The sequence below is a fragment of the Penicillium canariense genome (assembly GCF_028826845.1).
Source record: "Penicillium canariense strain IBT 26290 chromosome Unknown utg000002l_segment0_segment0, whole genome shotgun sequence".
Classification (NCBI taxonomy): domain Eukaryota; kingdom Fungi; phylum Ascomycota; class Eurotiomycetes; order Eurotiales; family Aspergillaceae; genus Penicillium; species Penicillium canariense.
In genome coordinates this window covers 838,259-855,519 of record NW_026622729.1, presented here as the reverse complement: position 1 = coordinate 855,519, position 17,261 = coordinate 838,259, and the positions used below count along the sequence as shown (strand labels likewise).

The 17,261-nt window shown below is 53.1% G+C and overlaps 8 protein-coding genes across 8 annotated transcripts; 3 read left to right on the top strand and 5 right to left on the bottom strand.

Annotated features, from left to right (window-relative positions):
* Nucleotides 1–113: 113 nt before the first annotated feature.
* N7482_003517 (uncharacterized protein) lies at nucleotides 114–1,385 on the bottom strand (the record flags this gene model as incomplete). Its single annotated transcript, XM_056685642.1, has 1 exon — nucleotides 114–1,385. The coding sequence occupies one exon, from the start codon at nucleotides 1,383–1,385 to the stop codon at nucleotides 114–116; it is 1,272 nt and encodes a 423-aa protein (XP_056544384.1).
* N7482_003516 (uncharacterized protein) lies at nucleotides 1,384–4,203 on the top strand (the record flags this gene model as incomplete). The annotated part of the gene is made up of 3 exons (XM_056685641.1): nucleotides 1,384–1,429; nucleotides 1,741–1,743; nucleotides 1,799–4,203. 3 exons carry the CDS (start codon nucleotides 1,384–1,386, stop codon nucleotides 4,201–4,203), a joined length of 2,454 nt encoding a protein of 817 aa, XP_056544383.1.
* A 335-nt stretch (nucleotides 4,204–4,538) lies between these two features.
* Nucleotides 4,539–6,046, bottom strand: N7482_003515 (MFS transporter; the record flags this gene model as incomplete). The annotated part of the gene is made up of 3 exons (XM_056685640.1): nucleotides 4,539–5,249; nucleotides 5,323–5,724; nucleotides 5,792–6,046. 3 exons carry the CDS (start codon nucleotides 6,044–6,046, stop codon nucleotides 4,539–4,541), a joined length of 1,368 nt encoding a protein of 455 aa, XP_056544382.1.
* Nucleotides 6,047–6,874: 828 nt separating this feature from the next.
* N7482_003514 (uncharacterized protein) lies at nucleotides 6,875–8,353 on the bottom strand (the record flags this gene model as incomplete). Its single annotated transcript, XM_056685639.1, has 3 exons — nucleotides 6,875–7,445; nucleotides 7,504–7,572; nucleotides 7,632–8,353. The coding sequence occupies 3 exons, from the start codon at nucleotides 8,351–8,353 to the stop codon at nucleotides 6,875–6,877; spliced, it is 1,362 nt and encodes a 453-aa protein (XP_056544381.1).
* Nucleotides 8,354–8,930: 577 nt separating this feature from the next.
* N7482_003513 (DASH complex subunit DUO1) lies at nucleotides 8,931–9,722 on the top strand (the record flags this gene model as incomplete). Its single annotated transcript, XM_056685638.1, has 2 exons — nucleotides 8,931–9,227; nucleotides 9,294–9,722. The coding sequence occupies 2 exons, from the start codon at nucleotides 8,931–8,933 to the stop codon at nucleotides 9,720–9,722; spliced, it is 726 nt and encodes a 241-aa protein (XP_056544380.1).
* A 218-nt stretch (nucleotides 9,723–9,940) lies between these two features.
* Nucleotides 9,941–10,679, top strand: N7482_003512 (DUF4870 domain-containing protein; the record flags this gene model as incomplete). Its single annotated transcript, XM_056685637.1, has 4 exons — nucleotides 9,941–10,263; nucleotides 10,331–10,373; nucleotides 10,425–10,527; nucleotides 10,609–10,679. The coding sequence occupies 4 exons, from the start codon at nucleotides 9,941–9,943 to the stop codon at nucleotides 10,677–10,679; spliced, it is 540 nt and encodes a 179-aa protein (XP_056544379.1).
* A 1,542-nt stretch (nucleotides 10,680–12,221) lies between these two features.
* N7482_003511 (formin-binding protein HOF1) lies at nucleotides 12,222–15,241 on the bottom strand (the record flags this gene model as incomplete). The annotated part of the gene is made up of 6 exons (XM_056685636.1): nucleotides 12,222–14,213; nucleotides 14,264–14,362; nucleotides 14,418–14,630; nucleotides 14,690–14,976; nucleotides 15,034–15,138; nucleotides 15,199–15,241. 6 exons carry the CDS (start codon nucleotides 15,239–15,241, stop codon nucleotides 12,222–12,224), a joined length of 2,739 nt encoding a protein of 912 aa, XP_056544378.1.
* Nucleotides 15,242–15,965: 724 nt separating this feature from the next.
* On the bottom strand, nucleotides 15,966–16,712 carry N7482_003510 (uncharacterized protein; the record flags this gene model as incomplete). The annotated part of the gene is made up of 1 exon (XM_056685635.1): nucleotides 15,966–16,712. The coding sequence occupies one exon, from the start codon at nucleotides 16,710–16,712 to the stop codon at nucleotides 15,966–15,968; it is 747 nt and encodes a 248-aa protein (XP_056544377.1).
* Between the last annotated feature and the right edge of the window lie 549 nt (nucleotides 16,713–17,261).

Below are 17,261 nucleotides of genomic sequence, written 5' to 3'. Positions count from 1 at the left end.
CTTGCTCGAAATCGACATTCTATATCTTCGAGTGATGGCCTGGCTCTTATGCCTCAATATCGTGATGCAGCCATGTTGGAAGAACCTTGGATGATTGTTTGTCCATGAATCATTCAAGTCTTCTTCTTAGCAGCGGCCTTTCCGAAGAAGTCACTCATCTTCTTCATGCCAGTCGTGTTGACTTTCTTCAGGTCACGGACTCCCCGTGACTCAGCTGCCTTCGCTTTCTTCTCTTCTTCCTCCTTTCGGCGCTTCTTTTCAGCTCGATCCTCAGCCTCCTCGTCGTCCAGTCCGCGTTTTCGGCTGAAGTCAGACATGCCCCGAGAGGCTAGGGCCTCAGCCCGCAGAGCTGTGAGTTCCTTCAGACGGTCGGTTAATGGCGCGAAATTCAAAGGGGTTTCTGGGGCGGCGAGCATTTCATCCAGACGAGAGGACAGAGCAGACGATAAATAAGAGTCCTTCATGAATGACAAGGCAGTCGAGATTCGTTGCAAGCGGCGGATATCTTCGGAGCCTTCACCAGCCGGCTGGGGTGCAGGTGTAGTTTCAGAAGCAGGGGTCGACACCGAGGGGGTGGCAGTAGTGGCCAGTGTCGACGGTGAATCCTGTCTCTCGTCAGATTCAGTCGGGCTTGTCTCGTCATTGCCCGCAGTCTGGTTAGTCAACAGATCGTCGCGCTTAACCGACATCAGCGGAGCTGCCAATGCTTGACGGATGAACCGCTCCTCCAAGCTGAGCGGCAGCTCTTGCACCGCCATTCGTTCTGCTTTTGCGAGCAGTTCCTTGAGGAGCTTGGCCTCGCTGAATCGGAACATGCTGTCGTCACCTGCTTCCACGATATCACAGATCGCTTTGGCGCGTGCGAGTAGGGTGTTGCGAAACGTCTCCTCGTAGAGAACATGGCGGAAGTGCGGGTGTAAGTCGTCATTCGAGTCGATGATGTCGTCCAGCGGCTGGAAGAGCAATTGGCCAGATTTTAAGGAGGTTGACAGCAGAGGAACCAGGAAGAAGATTGCATCAATGGGTGTTGCGACCAGCAATTCGGCCTTCTTGGCAATTGACGCCGTCCCAGACGATTTCCCTTCATGTTCTGACACGGTATCGGTCGATTGACGCTTGTTAGGGGTGAATAAAATACTCCGAGGAGCCGAGGCCGGCGACGCGACAACCGTAAATTCGAAGATACCGCGTTCTGGGCAGAAGAAGTAACGGGATAGCTCGCCGGACTGTGGGTTCGGTAGGGAGAGCAGACGCGCTTTGGCGCTGGTGTTGGACGGAAGTATAAAGGTCTTGCTGGGGATTTCGGCAGCTGTCAACTTTCTCGTCTGCTGTTCAGGAGCAGGTCCAGACTGCCCTGACGGAGCCGTAGAGCGAGTGCGGGGCATGGTTGCGACGATGGGTGGGTTTGGCAAGGACGAGAGGAGAGCGGGTTAGCAAAGGAAGCCGCGAGACGCGCCAGGACGCGACCTTCGGAATCATGTGCGGGCCGGGGCCTAGCCATGCAGGTGATTCCTCACATCTCCCTGCATCCTCGCGGGCTAAGGAAAGCTGTGCCATTTTTTGAGCGCTTTCCAGCTTCGTGGCCATTGAAAAATTTCTCATTTCTCTTATCACGCTGGCTTCTTGGTCCTCCTCAGCAACAAGAACTCAGGGTACGGCCCGCGGTGCGGCGGAAGCAGCTGGGAATGCGGCTCCATGCTCACTTCGATTTTTGATTACCCCCTGACCTGATAACGACAGTGAGTAGGTTGTTGCCTTAATCATATGTTACATTATGCTAATTAGATCATTTTGCTAGTGGTCGACTCTGCATGGCCGCCCAAGTCTCCCCGCGACGCCTTGCTGAGCTCGCCGGGAGGACGAAGGAAATACGAGGACATGCAACAACGCCGACAGCTGCTTTCCTCGCCGTTGAAGCGCTCAAGCACAACTCCCAATTTCCGATCAAAAGCCGGACAAGTCCTGGATGAGGGTGAGGATGAAGACGATAGTGAAGAGGACGAAGAAACACTGCAGTTGCAGCTCGCGGAGATCAAGGCTCGCCTCAAGTTGAAGCAGCTACAGAAGAGTCGAGGCCGCTCTGGCACCGCAAGTTCGCGTACCGAAGATGGGGAGGAGGTGCATGCTCGTCCCTCTTCCGGTATCATACGGTCCCAGAGCCACGCTTCAATCCCACGGAGCCCTGGAGGTGCACTTCGGAAGGCACCCACAAACGATGTTCAGGTGCCAGTGTCACCAACACGGCGAGATGCTCCCGCACCAGAACCGTGGTCCCCTCGGAGGTACAAGATGGGCATTGATAAGGGCTGGAAGGCGGGTGATGTGTCACTCAAACGGCCCCCTCGACCAACTAGCCAGCTTGAAACTCGAAGCGGCGCAATGTCGCGTTCGAGCGACGTGTTTTCGGCAAGACCTCAGACCTCTCCCAGCAGTGGAGGCCTTCACAGGATCAAAAGTTTTAGTGAGCGTATGGCAGAGGGTCGAGCGGCCGAAAAGTCCCGCATGGAGAGGGCAGAGAAAGCAGAGAGAGTGCACGCGAGCCGAAGCTCGGGCTTTCAATTGGATAACTCAGAGATCGAGGCATTCAAAGCTGCTGCTGCAACCGAAAAGCCTTCTACCCCCTCGTCTGTTAGTCGGGGGCCGCAAGCGCCAAGCTTCAGCCGTGAGGATATCCTCAGGTCTATTGGCCCAAGTCGTTCTGGTATTATGAAGCGCAGCCAGACGACACCAAACATTAGAAACATGGATGGTCACACGCAAGCTTTATCACACAAAGTGTCTGAAGAAACAGAGCAGACAGAGAATCCACCCGACCCGTCCAAATTTGAGTCCTATTCTGGACTACACCTGTCGAATCGTATTCTGCCGCACTCATTTTTGAGCCGCAGTTTGGCCGACAAAACCACACTCAAGATCCCTGATCTTCTCAAAACGGTCAAAGCGCCTGCTTTTGAACTCCCAGAAGAGATAGATGGGGATTTTGTGGTCTTTGGAATCGTTGCGTCCAAGTCCGATACTAAGCAGACCAAGGATTCAGGGAATGCCTCTGCCAAAACAGCTGATCCTTACGATGACGGCATGAACAATACCAACAGCTACATGGCCATGACCCTGACTGACCTTAAATGGACCATTGACTTGTTTCTTTTTGATACTGCCTTTCCCCGTTACTACAAGATCTCAGAAGGAACTCTCATTGCGATATTGAACCCCACAATTATGCCACCTCCCAAGCATAAGCTGGACACTAACCGGTTCAGTTTGTGCCTGTCCTCGTCAGATGACAAGGTTCTCGAGATCGGAAAGGCACAAGACATTGGCTTCTGCAAGGCCGTTCGGAAAGATGGCAAGACCTGCCAGTCCTGGGTGGATGGCCGTAAGACGGAATTCTGCGATTTCCACGTGGATCTTCAAGTGCGCCGCACCCAGGGGGCGCGCTCTGGTGTCAACAGCGGTACGGGTATGTTTGGCCCTGGTGGCAAGTCTGGATCACGTACTGGAATCTGGAACAAGGGGAGTGCGACGAGGGGCCGTGGTCGAGGCTTGCTTCATGGATCCCCAGAAGATTCTCCTTACGGATCAGAGGCCAAATTAAAGCCTGAAGGTGCTCGATATGACTTCAGCTCCCAGTCTGTCTATTATGTCGCGCCGGGGCCCAAGAACGGGGGAGCTGGTCGTGCGTCCTTCAACCCCGCTGCAGGTCACTCGGCCGCCAATATGCTGGATGCCAACGATGATCCCTTCATCGCGGCTGGCATGATGGGCCGTGGCATGGAGAATAAGGAAGAACGGATGAGAAGGCGCCTGGCGGCTCAGCAGCGTGAGCGCGATATCACACAGAAACTCGTTGCTGGCCGCTCAGGCGGCGTGGGTGCAGAGTACCTCCGCTCGCGCACTGCTAACGAAAGCCCGGCCAGCGGTGGAAACAAGGACAGGCCGCCAGGTACTCCTCCAACGCCCAAAGCGTTGCCCTCGAGCCAGAGTTTGAACTGGACCACCTCTGGCAAAGCCAAGGATGTTCGTCTGAGCCCCATGAAACGTGCCCATGACGGTGACAAACCTCACGGCAGTGGCGTTAAGAAAACACGATTCATCACCTCCAAAGGAATCAGAGAAGCCGGCCGAGATAGCTTGGGTGGTGATGTAGTTCCGATAGGACGGGTCCTTTCGGACGATGATGACGATGACCTGGAGTTGGTTTGATTACATGGCCTGCGGCCCTGTGTTGACCTTGAAGGTCTTCAAGGCCCCCGGTTGCTCTCATGACGCTGTTACGAAAGAAAAAGGCACCTTGCTGGGGACGAATTTTTTTGGTTATGCTAGTCGAGCTACGAATCCTACTCGAATCAGTTTAGGCATACGTCAATCGCACGAAGAATGCCTTGCATGTCTCTGCTCTTTTCCCATTCATAGACCGTCTATATCTTTTCCGATTCATATCGCCCTCGTTCAATTTCAACAGCAAATTCTCAGTGTTCATCTTGGCAGTTAACGTCCGCTAGATTCAAAAGAAAGTCCCCCACCGATTTCATTCCCGATTAAACCTGGTGAGGCGACTGCTGCGTTGGAGCCCGAAGCAGCGTCCCCCAAATCATGAGTGCGACAGCCAACATCGCTAGCAAGATCGGTTGCAGAACAGTGACTCCCTTCGCCTGCGCGATAGCACCAATCATGAAAGGGAAAACAGCCCCTCCCCCCATGGAAAACGCGGCCGCGAAACCGATGGCAGCAACATGCAGATGCTTCGGCAGCAACCTCGTGGCCACGACCACAACGCCCGGGAAGATCGTCCCCAGAAAGAAGCCAACCAGAGCCACGGCCACTGCGGAGACGATAAATTCAGGCACGAGCCAGAAGATCAGTTCTAACGCGATGGCAAGCAGAATGTAAATGACAATCGACAACTTCTCCCCAATGCGAGGCGAAACAAATCCCAGCACGAATCGGCCGAGCGTGACGCCGAGCCAGAAGCCCGTTTCGGCCATGCCGGATGCAAAGGGACTGCCATGGCGTACATTCGTCATGAAAACGACAATCCAACCCCCAATAGCGACTTCTATGCCGCCGTAGAGGAAGAGAAAGACGGCGCATATCCACGTTACTCTGTACGTGAGGGACAGCCGGGTGTGGTTGAGAGACCCGCCTGCCTCTCTGCCAGGGGCAGATGGATGATCCTGACGGTATCTGGAGCCCGTTTCTGCCCAGAAGGCGCTTGTAGCATTGACGAGTTCAAAAACAGCCGCTCCAGTCTTAGGTTTGTCATTAGCAGATGGCGCTTTTCGGGGAGCGAACGTGAAAACATAGCAAGACGCTGGGACGTACCAGGAGATAATAGAACGAGTACCATTCCCATCCAGCCTTAGTAATTAGACTTGTAGCAACAAGAGGACTCACTGTGGCCCCGACCCCATAGAACCCGTGGAAGCATCCGAGTACTTCGTGAGAATCCGCCATGTGGCTGATCCATACGTTCCACCCTGCATTCTGAATGCCGCTTCCCAGTCCCACAAACATATACATAATCACCAATGCCGGAAACGGCGGATGGCTTGATATGACTGCAAAGGCGAGCACATGGCATGCCGGACCAATACACGCCACACCTCGACGGCCCAGGCGCTGGTGGATGAAGTTGCTGAGAAGAGCAGACACAGTGTAGCCGACGAACGGGGAAAGGAAGACCAGGGAGATGATGGCATAACTTTTGTGATAAGAGAGCTCGAGCTGGACCCTCATATAGAATACCCGTTGGTTAGTTATGTTGACCTTGTAGGTAGAGGGTATCACCAACGTAAGGAATGATAGCTCCGTATGCAGCGTCGTTACAGCCCATCACAAATCCACACCAGAATGTAGCCAATACTTTCCAGATCGTCGTCTTCGATTCGTTCCATCTGAGAGCAACGTCGACAGCATGTAACGGTGGAGTGTCGTCCTCCGATTCTGGGCCTGCCGTGACCTCCGGAGCACGGGGGACCTCATGGCTACGGGGAGGTGAGAGTTGACCCGAACGTAGTGAACTTGCAGGCACAGCCTCTGTGGCCATCTTGGATGGGATCGGTGAAGAGAAAACTGCGCTTGAATTTGCTAATGGTGGATCTTTCCCACTTGCTTGAGAGCGGGGAAATTATGGGGGCTTCGTGTTCGATCAGTCATAGTCATAAGTAATACTACCTCACAGTGGCCATCGATCCAACAAGCATGAGGACCAAAGCAAATGGATTCCCTTCAATAAAGGTACCTGTTGAGCAGCTCATACTACACTCAACACGATATCACATACGATCTACAAAGAATCAGAATGTTCACAAGACGAGAAGAGTCTCATTTCATTAACGCACAGCCAGAAGGGTGGGCTTTTCTCGCCCATTTGTATCCAAAGCATAATCCCAGAGAAGCAGGGAAGGACATGTTGTTAACCAACCAGAAACAGCGAAAGAAAAAGCAGAATCCAACGCCACAACCCCATTTCCAGAAAACACACGAGGTATCTGGTATCTTGATTTCCCCAAATCCAAACCCACGCGCCAAGGTGAAGTAGAGGACATTAGTGCTTGAAAAGACAACATAAGACATGACGAGGGGCACAATTAAATCGCCGGAAAAAGAGAAGAAACAATACACGACAAAACGCTTGGATAAAAAAGCGCAGCAGTTGCCCTGCTGGAGAAAACATTGTTGTGCACTCAACCCTCCAAGGGAGCAGTACAAGAAGATCTGTGCCAGCATTAAAACCGGGCGGAACGAACGAAAGGAAAAGAAAGCAGACACAAAAAGTCGCTACCGCTGCACCAGGCCAATGAACAGTGATTCTGAAGTAGAAAGAATTAACCCGCTAACAATGCGAGTGTAAAAGGTGGTGACAGAAGTGAGCCTAAGCCAGAGGAGCAGTGGCAGCACCCCCACGGGCACTGCGAGTCTTCTTGGCGGAAGGCTGGGCCACAGGGCTGCCAGTGCGATCGGCCTGGCGTTTCGCAGGAGTGGTAGGAGCAGACACATCCTCAGGGGCCTGCTTCTTACGCAGCCACTGATCAAACGGACTGATACGCTTCCGCTTGGTGTCCAAGGCTTTGGTGCCACTGGGGGTCTCATCAACCTGAGTTGCGAAACGGGCATTGGATCGCAGAAGACGAGTCGCTCCAGGAGCTGGGGGGCAGTCCAGGGAGGGTGAAAATAGGGTAGAATTGACGTGACTGGGTTCGACCTCGGCGTCCTCACTATCCTCTTCGTCCGTGGCAGCTTCCTCCTCGTGAAGGGGTTTGTCGTTCTTTGGACCAGGGAAGAGGACGCGGGGTTTGACAGAGTTGCGAGTCAGAGGCTTGACGCTATTCAGGATGTCTTGGCTGTCATCCAGCAGATCAGGACGAGCAGCGAACAGGCCCATCTCATCGTTGCCCTCATCTTCGTCTTCAAACTCAAACTTGGTGTGGACTTTCTTCCCACGACTGCCATGAAATTGGTTAGAATGCATTTCCTTTGTGCTCTGCAGGCGAGGGAACTCACAAAATCATGGTCATCCCATCCTCCGGGGTAGACAGATATTCGTCATCGCTGGGGGTTATATTGCCGTGGCTGCAAATGTAAAAGTTAGATCCAATATACTCGCAGGAGGGACAAATCGAAGATATTACCTGCTGGCCGTAACAGGGGCGTTCTGTGAGTTAGAACTTTCGCCGGATTTGTACATGCGCCTTGGAGCCCTTCTGATAGAACCGGCAGCTTCAGACTTTGAAGCAAACGGATTCTTCTCTGCGGCGCCGGCAACGGGAATGCGATCACGAGAGTCCGTAAAGATTTGGATATCCTTCGATGCAGGAGCTTCGAAGCTCTCAAGTGAGAACGGGGAAGGCTTTTTGGCCGACATTCTGCTGTTTGATGGGAAGAGAGTGCGGGACGTGGACGATAAATCGCCCTGGACCTTTCTTTTCGACGGGGTTTTAGCAGGAGTTGGCAAAGCCTCATTCGCCGCCGAGTGGGGCTGAGAATGTGCAGATTGCTGATGGTGGTGACGTCCAGAGATATCCAACTCAGACTCGCTGGTCGCAAATGTGAAGTTGGGTGGAGGCTTGGAGGCTTCACTTCCCATCGACTTCGAGCTACTGCCGGGAGGAGACATCGTCTCCCCATCGATTCTTCGATACTTTTTCGGTGAAGCCCGAGATCGCATCTTACTGGGTGAGCCTGGCCAGACTGGTTCAGGCGTCCTTTCTGTTGTTCTCGATGCACGCTGGTTTGCTAGTCTAGCCGAGAACCGAGTCGGGTATGGCTCAAATTGGTCGTATCCAGCACCATGGCGCGGCGCGGTAGGAATCCGCAAGGATGACGGCGAAGGCGGCGGGGGAGTGGTCGCCATTATGAACAATCGTGATTGACGGCAAGTTCCAAAAGGAGTATGCCGATATAAGCGTCCAAGGAATACGGACTCAGAGGAGGCGGTGCGTTTGGACCAAAAGCAGCCCAGATTGTGGCTTAATGTTGACAGACTGAATCAAGGGCGAGACGGGAATTGATCGGCAGATGAGGGAAACAGATCGAACGAAGCGGTACTATCCGGGGGCAGACAGAAGCAAGCAGTTCTTCCAATGACGGGGATATCAATGAGCAAAAGCAACAAGAACGCGATGTAAAGTGAAAGTTGCGAAAGAAGGGCGAGGTCCCATGAAAGGGCGGCATGTTTGACGCCCAGCCACCTCGATTGTTCACCGCCTCAGAATCTCACCGCCCTGACGATATTCTTCCCGCCCCGCGGTTGGCTCGTTCCGTGGATTGATTGTTGACGTTCTTCCTGATCTGATTCCTGCTAGGTCTTGCGAGCAATTATATGGTTCGGTTGCTGCTATATCGTCTGTGAGTTGGCAGTGGGCTCTATAACAACATTGCTGGCATTCCACGCGTCGGGAAAAACGATCGACCCCGCACCTCTCGACGCGATGGCCGTCCGCAGCACCGCTCAGGAAATGGAGCGACTCCAGCTCTCAGATGAAGACACCGAGGACCTCTGGAACTCCCCGTCAAAGCGAGGAGCTCGTAGAACCTTCACACCACGGTCACCCGACGAGATCCCCCCACCGGAGCCTCGGCAGCCCCATGATGGGGGCCGAACTCTTTTCGACCGCCAAGAGGCTCGTGAAGCAGCACTTCATAACGAATTACACGCCGTGCGGAATATCAACGAGGTCATTGAGGGCCTCTTGGGGAGTATTGACCGGGCCAAGGGCAATATGGAGGTGGGTTTGGGCTATTCTGCATACCCACATAGTTTGGCGCAGGGCCACTTACACCTACATTCATAGACCGTATCGAAAACAGTCGCATCGGCGTCGACCCTTCTAAACACTTGGACCCGAATTCTTTCCCAAACCGAGCATAACCAGCGCCTCATCCTCAACTCCGACTGGCAGGGTGCCACGCAAGATGTTGCCGATATGGAGCATGAAGCAATTCAGAGACAACAAGCGGCCGAGCGGCGCGAGCAAGCGCTCCAGCAACAACGAGAAGCAGCCGCGCGCAAAGCGGAGGAGGAGGAAAGGCGACGAATTGCCACAGGCCGTGGTCGCGGGACTAGTCGAGGCACGGTTCGCAGTACTGGGCTCGGGAGGACGCCGAGTGTGAGCACCAGCCGAACGGGATCTACTAGGGGATCTTCCACGACGGCCACCCGGCGACCGGCCAGTGGGATCGCTCGAGGAAGTGGAATTGCCCGAGGCTGGGGCAACGCTTAATTTCATGACCACTCTTTGTATGATACATTTTGACCTGGAGATAAAGAAGAAAAATGCGCCCAATGAAGATGATACCCAAACCAAACATACATTGCTGCCTGAGGCCCGCGCGGCACCAGTGGACACGCGACCCGATAGTCTCGCGATAAGGAGGATAAGGAGCTTTCCCCCCGAGCATTGACGAAGTCCCCCAGCTCAGCTCTCGCCCATCCCTCACAATGAACTTCGCCCCGTACCAGGACGAGTCCCCGGAGACTGAGCGGGCCCTGTCGCCTCCACACCCTGACGGTCGCGTCAAATCCCCCAACCTTCGGTCGCCGCGGGCTTCGGCCGACCTGCCATCGCCGCGCCACTTCGTTGGAGGCGGATACAGCAACACTGGCTTTGGACGAGATGTGGAGGGTGGTCATGTAAGCTTGGGTGCCTTTGAGACCAGCCTTCCTATCCGCATGGATGTGGAAGCCGCACTGGCATACCTGCTGCTGCCTCCGGCGGGAGGTCTATTCTTGCTGTTGACTGAGCACAAAAGTGACTACGTGCGGTATGAGTTCGGCTCCAACCTCTTGACGGTGATTGAAAGAAGAAGACTGGCTAATATGGAGCCGCAGATTTCATGCCTGGCAGTCGAGCATGCTCTTTGCGGTCATCTTCGTGAGTTTTGCTGTACCTCGTTGAGATTAAGACCCATCTAACGCAACCCAGATAATCCATCTCATCTTCGCTTGGAGCACCTTTATCTCGTGGACTCTCTTTCTTATCGACCTCATCCTCATGGGCTTCCTCAGCATGCGCGCTTATCGAGACGGTGAGTCTAAAACTATATCCGAGCAAATGCCATTCCTTACCAATTGTGTGAATGTCATATGCTGATATCCTTCGCCTCCAGTCGACACCCTCGACCACTTCGAAGTTCCCTTCTTCGGCCGACTGGCTAATTCTTTTGTTGATAACGAATAATCATCATTGGTTGTTACGTCCTTGACCTTGCGTGTATCTGAAGTTCTCGCCAGGAGGGAGCGTGCTTTCCTCCATATACCCCTTGTCTGCCTGTGCTTTAATGTGTTCTATGGATGTTTTGCTCCTTCCGCTGTTCATACACTTGATGGTCTTTTGGGATGCGCCTTTGGGACGATGGGCGCCAACCTCTTCGCTACTTAAATTAATCCTCATGTTCAAACCCGATTCAGGAATTTCGATTACCCAGATAAACCACCAGCTGTGTATGGCGTCCCTAGATCAGCTTCGGGGTGTTATTCTTCCAGCAGCAGTCTAGAGATTGCGGGTATGACTTGGGAACCTTGCAAGTAGAAGTATAGTTGGGCAGATTCTTCGGCACAATCTTCGTATAGTCAGTCCTTCAGAGAGCAAGAGTAGCGAGGGCCTGATGTACACTTTTTGAAGGATATTAGTGTCATGGGCACTATGTAAGTTAGTACTGGATAATCGAGGGACAGTTTTCGAGGATGTAGATTGTCTTCCAAATTGAAGCAACAAACCACCGGAATTGTCTCAACAAGCGGTCAATCAAACCATAATACTCCCATGTGCTCGTTTCTCCAAACAGGTGATTCGTAGGACTGAGCTTCAACACGGCAGCATAACTTCCATCCGCAGCATATCGAAGCATCCGAGGGCATCAACAACCCCACATCGGGCACAGCTTCGAACCCAATGAAAAGCGTCTGGGGAATGGCGTGTGCATCTGAGCAATTTTCACTGGTCGGACTTTAGCAAAGAAATTTTGGCACCTACTAGACCAGAGCGAATTCAGAAAGTTTGGATTGAAGTAACATGCCACCTACAGGGTCGGCATGGAAGCCTACCTCCGAGGTACAGGGACCTCGCCTCGAAGTTCGCACGAGCCGAATCACCTTGCCATTGCAGCGGTCTTTCTTCGGACTATCCCATTGAGCCGTGCCTACGATTTACGAGAAATCTACAGAGATTACTGTACAGGCAATGACATTAAATTCCAGTTACAGTAGGGTACACATTGGATCATTCAGCATAAGCGAGCGCAGTGATTAGGAAACGAAATCATCATGAAAATTAAAGAAAAAGGAGAAACATTCCTTCGACCATGAAAACACTAGCAATGTACATGGCCCCTAGATCGTTCGTGCCTCGTGCAATTTCCTTTGAACGGATCTTCCAGTAAACGCAAATAGCAGAGAGAAAGAGAGAGGGAGAGAAAACCCCGTCAGTATCAAATCACTAGATAAGAACAGGCACGCTAAGCCCCCAAAAATCCATCCGTAGGCAAAACATTGAAAGTATTCATTGGCTTGCCCGGCGCGAAAAAAAAGATAAAATCAATGCGCACGTACAGCGCCGAATAGGTGAGAATCGAAGTAGTTGAAACAAGGATCGTGAATGTGCAAAAATGACTCGGAGAAAGGCAAAGGTATCTACGTGAGAGCGTAAGCACAACAAAAAAAATGTTCCGTCAGGACGAGAGGTTGCAGAGGTCGTGGCGGTTCGTTAAAGATGATCGGGCATCTAGATGATTTGTAGGTAGTTGCTCGGCACCAGGCCTGGGTGGCCGCGGGCGTTGGTGACTTCGGCTTCCCACCATCCGTCGTCTTGGAGGCGGATAACAGCCAGAACATCGCCCTTGGTGAAGCCGAGCTCTTCAGGGATGGCGGCAGTGTAACTGTACATTGCACGAGCTGCAAGTTTGAAGACAAGTAAGATAAAATCCAATTTAAGAACATGTTCGAGTCGATGCTTACCAAAGTGGAGGACGGGACGTCCATCACGGCTGAATTTCCTTCCAGACTCCGCGACAGCAAGGGTACGGCTTCGAGAGCGGCCAACTGGCGGAGGAACAGCGCCGCCGTCGCCATAGTGCGACATAGGTCGACCATCACCGCGACGAGGGGAGGAGCCATATCCATCGCGAGCACCCCCGCCATACGGTTCAACCTGGCCACCAGACAGCTGCAGTTCCATACCACCAGCGCTGGAAGGACGGGTCTGCTGCCTGAACTGGGGCTGAGGAGAGACCGCGCGGTTTGCGGCAGCTGGGGAGCCCCGTCGGACATAATCGTTGGGTGAGTATGGAGGTTCTTGCGCGCGACGGGGCGTAGGGGACTGGCTATAGCGGCTGCGCACGCTGCTAGACTGGCAGGCGATTGGGCTCTGGGCTGGGCTAGCGGATCCACTGTACTGGGCGCCTATTCGAGTGTCCACCCGGGGAGACACTTGAGGACTGGCGCTGCGGCGAGGTGCCGGTGACCGTGCGCGAGGGACCTCGGTTCTGGCGGCGGGTGACATATTCGGACTGTTGGCTCCACCTCGGAGCATGCTTTGGGTCTGTCCAGTGTATCTTTGGGTAGTCTTCTGCATCTGCTTGGATGTAAAGGCAGGCTCCGGAGCGTCGAGTCGCTTCACAGAAGGATCGTTGTAGGCTGGAGGAGCACCCGTAGAGCTACCGCCATAAGCAGATGAAGGAGCCGAAGGAGTGGGTGTCTGGATTCCGTGATACCTGTCTGCCGATACGCGTAAAGTGGACTGCTTTCCACCAGTCTTTAGGTCGGCCAGAGCGCGGGCAATAGGGTCCGTATCGTCCTCGCCTCCCTTGGAATGCTGAGATTCAGCCTTAGCATTCTTATCAGGCGAAGCAACATCGAAGACATTGTTGCCAACGTTGAGCTGGAAGTTAGCTCGGGGGTCAACAGGCTCAGGGCTATGATGACCAGATTGGACTTGTTGAGGAGCCTTTGAAGGACTGTGCTGCTTGGTCGGAGAGCTCCAAGGACTGCGCGAGGAGGCTTGACTGCCAATGGTTGGTCTCTCCTTGTCGTGGCGGCTCTTGCGACGGAAGGGACTGTTGCTGAAGAAGGCACTCTTCTTCTTCTGAACCGATCTATCCTCGCTTTGACTTGGAAGCGGCGCACTGTTGGTTGGCTTTGGAGGAGACTTGTTGGTTGTGATCGGTGCCTCAACGCTGGACATGGATGTAGGGTTGGACACTTCACTCTGAGAGTCCCGGCTGGACGGGCGATATGCGCTGGTTGCTGAACTACGCTCCGAGGGTGGGCCAGTGCGGCAGAACATGGTCATGCCATCAGTCGGGTAAGCATTGTGGGGCACTGCATTGATCTCCCCATGCTGCTCAGGGTCGTAGTTGGGCGGCAGCTGGCCACCTCTGCGGAGGTCCAAGGGCGCAGGTTGCTGAGCACTCTGTGCTGATGGAAGTGCCGGGTGGCCCATTTGAGCTGCGAGTTCAGACTGTGGGTCATGGTGGGACTCGAAAGTTGATGGCTGGGGAGAGGACGTGCGGAAAGCAGGGTTCATAGCTCGCTGGAACTGGGCAACCGAGTAGCCCTCTCCTTCGTCAATATCGGAGACGTCATCGTCATCCTTGCAGAAGTTGACAAATCGCGGGGGATCCGGAATCTCCTGGCCAGTTCCACGTTCCTTAATGAAGTAGAGGATATCTTTTTCAACCTCACAGTTCTCAAGCGATAGGCGGATCTTTTCACAAGACTGGGAAACTTATTAGCATTTAAAACCGAAATTGACAAGCATTGACATACAGCATCGTCGCTGACGCAAACAGTTGAGGCAATGTTCGCGTACGTCCAAAGGCTGCTCTTTGTGAAGTCCAGGCGCTCCTCTTCCAAGTCTTGGAATTTCTGCAAGAGGGTCATTAGTACCTGGGCGATTTGTTCTTCAAGGTCCGTCACGTACATCACAAGCAGCCTTCCATTCTTTGTTCCAGCGGCCAGTTGTATCCTCGAGGGTCTTAATGGCAGCTTCATATTCGTTGCTATTTGAAGCCAGCTGGATTTGGGTCTTCTCAAGCTTCGCCTTGTTCTTGCGCTCTTCCTGACCCATCACCATGTGTCCTTGCGCAAGATAACCCTTAATTCGAAGACAGTCCTGTTCGAAGCGATCACGAGTCTTCAGAGAGAAGAACGTTAGCGATCCGTCCCCATGCTTCTCAAATTAAGGGAACACACCTTGTTGACAACTTGTGTTTGTTGCATCTTGTTCTTGTGCAGTCGCTCAATGCCATCTTGGATAATTTTCCTTCTCTCCTTAATTCCCTTGGAAAATGCGTTGAGTGGCTCCTCAAGCTCGGTCTTCATCTGGCCGGCGATCGCAGCGTGTGCCTTCGCAATGGCTTCCGTTTCCCCACGGACCACATCCAGCGATGCGCGGAGGGACCCTGATTCGGCTGATCCGAGGGACTTGCGGCAGAGTGCCTGGAGCTTTCGGGCGTATTCATCTTCGATCGCAGCGCGCACTTTTGATAAGTTAGCCATCAATAATGAACATGCCTTTCATCTCGAATCCAGCGTACCGCTGTAGAAAGCTTTCAATTCATCGCTCGTAACCTTCGATGCGTGCATGCGATCAAGCATAGGTTGGAGGCCAGCATCTTCCTTGCCCCAGAAGTTGTTGGCAACTAAGATGAAATATGGTTAGAAGTTTGTTGCGCGCGCATAAACAAACGTGTCGGTCTTACAGGACATGGAGACCGTCGGTCCCTCGGCTACGGTCCCAGGCATGGTTGTCGGTGTTGAGCCTCGGCCAGCCTTTGCTCAATGGTAGATGAAAAATAACAAGTACAATGAATGAATGAAAGACAAAGCAAACAGGGTATGGGAAAGGCGATTCGGATAAAGACAAACGCAAAAGAGACCCTGCGGTCGCTGAATGTTCAGGTTGACCAGAGGGATGCAGTCTCCAGGTGTTTACAGCGCGTCACTCGGGGCAACGGGACTTATGCCCAATCCATGGCCCCAACGCAGCGCTTATGTAATGTGACATCGACCCTGATTTTGGACGCGTCACTTTGAAAAAGCAAATTACTTACCCCCAAAGAAAAACAGGCGGTAGAAAGTATGTTCAGTAATTCCATTCTGTGTTTTGATTCTATCTACCCCTTACCGGGGCAGCATGTTCAAATCCATTCTATGTAATCTGGCCCCAAGAAGCAAAGGCTTCATACATAAGCCCATCCCATGTCCATGAAAAATAAAAATAAAATACACAAGTGAAGTAACCATCCCATAAAAAAGAAACTCCGCACATGTGGCCACTGTGTCAAAGCGGTCATGCTAACATCCAGAAATTGGAGAGAGAAAATTCAAATCTAGCTGCAAATGACAGCGATCATCGTCGTCGTACGGCTCATGTTATCTTGAGGTCATCTTCATGGCAATAAATTGATTGAAGATTGGTCATCTTGCTTCAATCCTCAGAAGTGTGGTCATCACGGAAAAAAGTTGCTCAGTAAAGCAGAGCGTTGGCAGAAGGAGCAAGAGTGAAGCTGGAGCTGGGAGTGGCCGAACTCGAGGCGCTGGGGTAGTACTGGCTGTGGAAATCCCAAGCAGCAAGAGAACTTGGCGACGAAGGAGTGCTAGACGAAGCATAGAAGTTCCGTGCGACAAGAGGAGTGACAGAAGCAGACGCAGTCGAGCTAGGAGTGACAGGCAGTGAAGCGCTAGAGCTCCAGCCACCAAACTGGCGGGCGAGCAGAGAAGGAGTCACGCTGGCACTCGAGGAGGGAGTGACAGCGGGAGAAGAGTACCAGGCCCGAGCAGCGAGAGGAGTTGCGAAGACACTGGAAGTAGAGGGACTGTAGCTGCGAGCAAACTGGAGAGGATTACCAGCGGCCATCAGGCCACGGCGAAAGAAACCCGAGTCCGAGTCTGGAGGAGGGAAAAAAGACGCGCCAGGGGGAGGAGGGCTGTGGGAGTGCAGAGTCGAGCTGTGAATTGGTGTGCTGGATGGAGTGGCAGTGACAGTGATAGTGATAGGCAGAGGAGCAGCACCCGGAGCAGTTGTAACAGACTTGACGGTCTCGGTCATAGTCTCAATTTCGGGAGCAGCAGAACTAGTAGGGTCTCCGTCGACATTGACCACCTGGTAATCGACCTTGCGGCGAACCATGTCCTCTTGAGGGTTGGCGAAGGGCGCGGCATAAGTCACGCTGACGGAGGAGAGGGCGAGGAGAGCCGCGGCAAAGACATGCATGATGGCGAGGAAACGGAGTTTCGTTGGTAATGTGCGTATATGGTGAAGATGTGCGATAGCAGTGCAACGAAGATGTAGTAAACCAGCTAGACTTGGGAGAATGAACAGGAAAGGGTGTTGGTACTGTAGAGATTTGGAGGGATTGGAAGATGGGAAACAGAGGTTGGAAGAGTCAGATTTAAAAAGAGGGAGCAGTCTAGATCTTGATCATAGTGTTCAGCAGCATGAAGTATACGCGGTCCACATGGCAACCTCGCGATTGGCCCCAGAAAGTAGGCAGGCTGGGATGGACGTGGCTGGGGACTTAAGAAACCAGCCACCCTCTTTACTAACTAGGCTTAACGTGGACGAAGTTGGCTCCCGCGCGGCTCCACATGGCAACGCCACATGCGGCCTTCAAAACGTGCCCGCCAGCCAGTCAACGCCGCAGCTACTGTGTCGATCCACCTTTATATAAGCAATCAGCGTGGCTGGGGGATCCACTCAAGCCGCATCTTGCTGTACAACCAGCACGCGAAAATCCCGGTGCCTAGTTACTTTTCTTAGTGC